At 49.7% G+C, this 3,594-nt stretch overlaps 2 protein-coding genes across 2 annotated transcripts in view; both read right to left on the reverse strand.

The window, feature by feature from the left end:
* Positions 1 to 391: 391 nt before the first annotated feature.
* On the reverse strand, positions 392 to 3,532 carry TEOVI_000870200 (AAA domain containing protein, putative; the record flags this gene model as incomplete). The annotated part of the gene is made up of 1 exon (XM_067222507.1): positions 392 to 3,532. The coding sequence occupies one exon, from the start codon at positions 3,530 to 3,532 to the stop codon at positions 392 to 394; it is 3,141 nt and encodes a 1,046-aa protein (XP_067078608.1).
* A 31-nt stretch (positions 3,533 to 3,563) lies between these two features.
* TEOVI_000870300 (AAA domain containing protein, putative) overlaps positions 3,564 to 3,594 on the reverse strand; it is a gene marked incomplete at both ends in the record, with an annotated part of 1,053 nt that continues 1,022 nt past the window's right edge. The window contains one exon of the mRNA XM_067222508.1: positions 3,564 to 3,592. Within this exon, the coding sequence (XP_067078609.1) occupies positions 3,564 to 3,592 (29 nt within the window). The remainder of the gene's footprint in view (positions 3,593 to 3,594) is intronic.

Here is a 3,594-nt window from a genome sequence, read left to right on the forward strand (position 1 = left end):
ACAACTAGTTTAAGACTTTCCGTACTTTTAGTTAGTTGAATGAATTGAATAGCAAAAACGAAGACAAGAAACCAAATAACAAAAAAAAGGGGGGGAACACGGTAGAAACGAAGCTGCGAAGACACGAAAAGAGGGGAAGGGAGTCACATGTACACTTTTTCTTTGTCAAAGATGAGAAAACGAATCGCATGCGCCGATTCACGAGCCAACTGGGGACAACAACAACGGCAACTAAGATGACATAGCGGGTGGAGTTTTCGTTTGTATGAAAAGAGTGCGGAAGAAAAGAGGACGCGGCAGGGGTTCCCTTCCTGTGGTGTCACCGCGATATTTAAAGGAGTCACACCCACACGTTTTTGAGCAACGACTCCTCTCTTTCTTTTGGCTCCTACTAATCTGCGCTCATCATGACCTCTTCCCCAGGGGATAAAAAGCGTGTAACTGGAAGCTTATCACCAACACACTGGTCATCTCGCAGCGTGTCAAGCACCTGCTTCCAATGTGTGGACTGCTCAAGAAGGCCGTCATTTCCAATCATCACCATTGCGAAACGGGCTCTGCTGCAGCACACGATCATGCGGTTGCGCATTTTTAAGAACTCCGTCAACCGTTCTGTACGCACCAAAGAAAGTATCACAACATCGTTCTCATCACCCTGAAAAAGATCCACCGTGCTCACGCAGACATCACTGAAGGCGTGCAGTCGGAGGGTCGTACGTAGCAACCTCAATTGTGCTAAATAAGGCGTAATGACCGTAATGGATTTCTGGTGTACCCCCTCGGTGGTGAGGTGAGCGACAAGTTTCAGAACCATTTCAGCCTCCAACAAATTCACCTTGCTTCGGCTTCCTGGGGCCTCCGACTCCGGCTGACTGTGACGCCAGAAAAATACACGGCGTGCCAGACCGGGGACAGCGTCAGTATGCAATACACCTTTAGTACAAACAAACGGCCGTTTGTAGAGGTCTTTGTTATCCAACAGCATATTAGGACCGTAAAACGGCCGGACCAAGCGGGAGATGAGAGGATGCATGCGGCGTTGCTCTCTCAAACAGATCGGCCGCATACGCGAAGAAAGGCGCTCAAAGAGCGACATATTTAATCGATTAAATTTTTCGTATAAAAACGTCTCTACCTTTGGTCGAAGCTGGAAGTGGTCACCGATGAGCACCACCTGTTGGAGGGAGTCTGTCATGCACGCAAGTAACTGTGACTCAAGCACTTCTGCTGCTTCTTCAACTATCAAAATAGTCGGCCGGAGGGATCGGAGAAGGTTTTGATTGCTGGCGCAACCAGTTGTTGTGAGGCCAACTACATCCGCCCCCTGTAGAAGCTCAAGCTTCAGCTCACTCACAACGTGATCACGTATTGTCACGACGTTACTAATTGCATCCATAATTAATAGACAGTCCCTTGCCTTAACGGAAATACACTTCCGAATGAGGTAGGCATAGTACTCATGGCGTAGAACAGGATCAAGACTCCACAGTGACAGCAACTCCTCTGGGACACCTTCAGGACAGGTGGGAGGATTTTTCGCAAGCTCCATGGCCTCAGATGAAAGATATGTCGTATGTAGCGAGTCGTTGAACTTTCGGTTCTCCTCCTGGCGTCGCATTTCCTGAAACACACTTAGCTGTGCTGCACCGTCTTCCTCACCCTCCTTTTCGTCTTCAGGTTTACCCTCGGTCCTCTCACGTGGCGACCGCTGTGCTTCCTCCAAAGCTGATTCCACGCGAGTTTTGAGAAGCTGCAAGTACAGCGTTCTATTTGCTGTTCTTTCCGACTTCCCCACATATTGCTTTCCTTGCAACCATTCATCGCGATCCTCGTATTTAATGTGTTTCCGCTGTTCCTCCGTCAGCCAGCGCTCGAAAAGTGACTTGGGCACACGACCCGATTCCAAATAGTGAATCTCCTTGATTAGGCGCTCTAGTCTTTGATTCATTAGATATATGCGCTCCTTAAGGCTATTAAGCATTGCCTTGTCCGTTTTGGTTCGCAATAATGCGTTAAGGTTGTAAGCATCGAGTGCCGCCTCCTTGGATTGGCCACCAATGCGAACAACGCGCTTTCCACAGGGGAAGAGATCGGCCTTGGTGGCACCCATTTCGTTGACCAAATGCTGTGCAATACGAGGCCGCTCGTCATCCCATAGCCCACTCTGGAGTAGATCTATGAGAAACTCATCAAGTGCATGATTTTTATACGTGATGACAACAACAGGACCGACTATGCTTGGAAGCATGTGCTGTGGCGAAGTGGAGTGTAGCTGTTCCACGTCGATAGTACTAAGTATATCACCCGATGAAACAAGCTGTTTGTACCGGACATACACCTCAACCAGTCGGCAACCAATGAACGACTTGCCTGTTCCGGGTGGGCCTTGCACAAGAAGAATATCGGAGCTGGGGAACAGGCGAAGGGCTTCCTCCTGTCCCTTGTCCAACGTAAAGCGGTCGCAGACATCTGCAATCAAACTCTGGAACGCAAACTCACAGTGGGGTGGGATGTACGCGACGAGCTCGCCAGGTTTTTTTGCTTTACAAGTTATTCCATTCGCGGAGGCATGGGCGGCCGCCTCGGGACTCACCAGAGAGGACAGCATAGGCAGTGGCATGGCAAGTGGCCCAACAAACGCATGAAGAGCCTTCATGATGCTTTTATAACCCATCATGAACACCTCTGTTACCAACATTAATGAACAGTCCATCTTGTTCAGGGATTCGTTACGATGCAGTTTTTCAGCGAGAAGTTCAAAACTTGCACTGCTGTCACAAGGTGAGACGACGACCATGTTTCCGCTCAGTAGTGGTTTGTTGAGGGAGGTCACGGAACACCAAAAGATCTCGTCGTCTTCCATGACGGTACGGTTGAGCCCAGTTGTGATGCAAAGAGTGGTACCCACCGGAATGTTCACCGGCGCTTGGGCTTTAGGGCTCTTCGGCTGCACCTGGAGAATGTAACTGGTACAACAGGCAATGTCCCTGTCTTTGGTGACGACGCGGCCCATAAACCTTACACTGTGGTACAAACGTGCGTGTTGGACATCGGATACCGTTTCCTCTGTAGGTTTGTAATCAGGGAAATTGAAGCATGCTGCAGGAAGAATTCTGCTCACTGCTTCGAAAGTATCCGCTTGCAGCATTCTGCAGTGATCCGTGATGAACGACTCTGTGGTGTCGTAAACCTTGCTACCGTTCACGGGAAGATTGCATGGAGAGAACGGAGACAACTCGTGCGGTGGGGGAATGGAGAAGTCAGACGCTGATGGAATGAGGATGTCTGTGCTTCTGCTACCTTCCATGTTCTGCATGCGCCCTAACGTGGCATCCACCTTTCTTTTTCTTACTGCCAAAACTGAGCCCGGTAACTCTCCAGCAGATCCTCTTGTAGCCTTCACACCCTCGTTCAGCAATGAAATGAGAGTGGTTTGCACCGATGCAACCCCGTCTCCCGCTACCGGTGCATGCTGCCGCAAAAGCACAATAAGATTCGCCACCTCAAGCCAACGTTCAACTGCTGTCGCCATGTCACCCTCATTCAAAATTTCCCGACCAATCTCAAGTGCACTTTGCACCATTGATGGGAAGA

This window comes from Trypanosoma equiperdum (genome assembly GCF_001457755.1).
Source record: "Trypanosoma equiperdum strain OVI genome assembly, contig: ctg_1639, whole genome shotgun sequence".
Classification (NCBI taxonomy): Eukaryota; Euglenozoa; class Kinetoplastea; order Trypanosomatida; family Trypanosomatidae; genus Trypanosoma; species Trypanosoma equiperdum.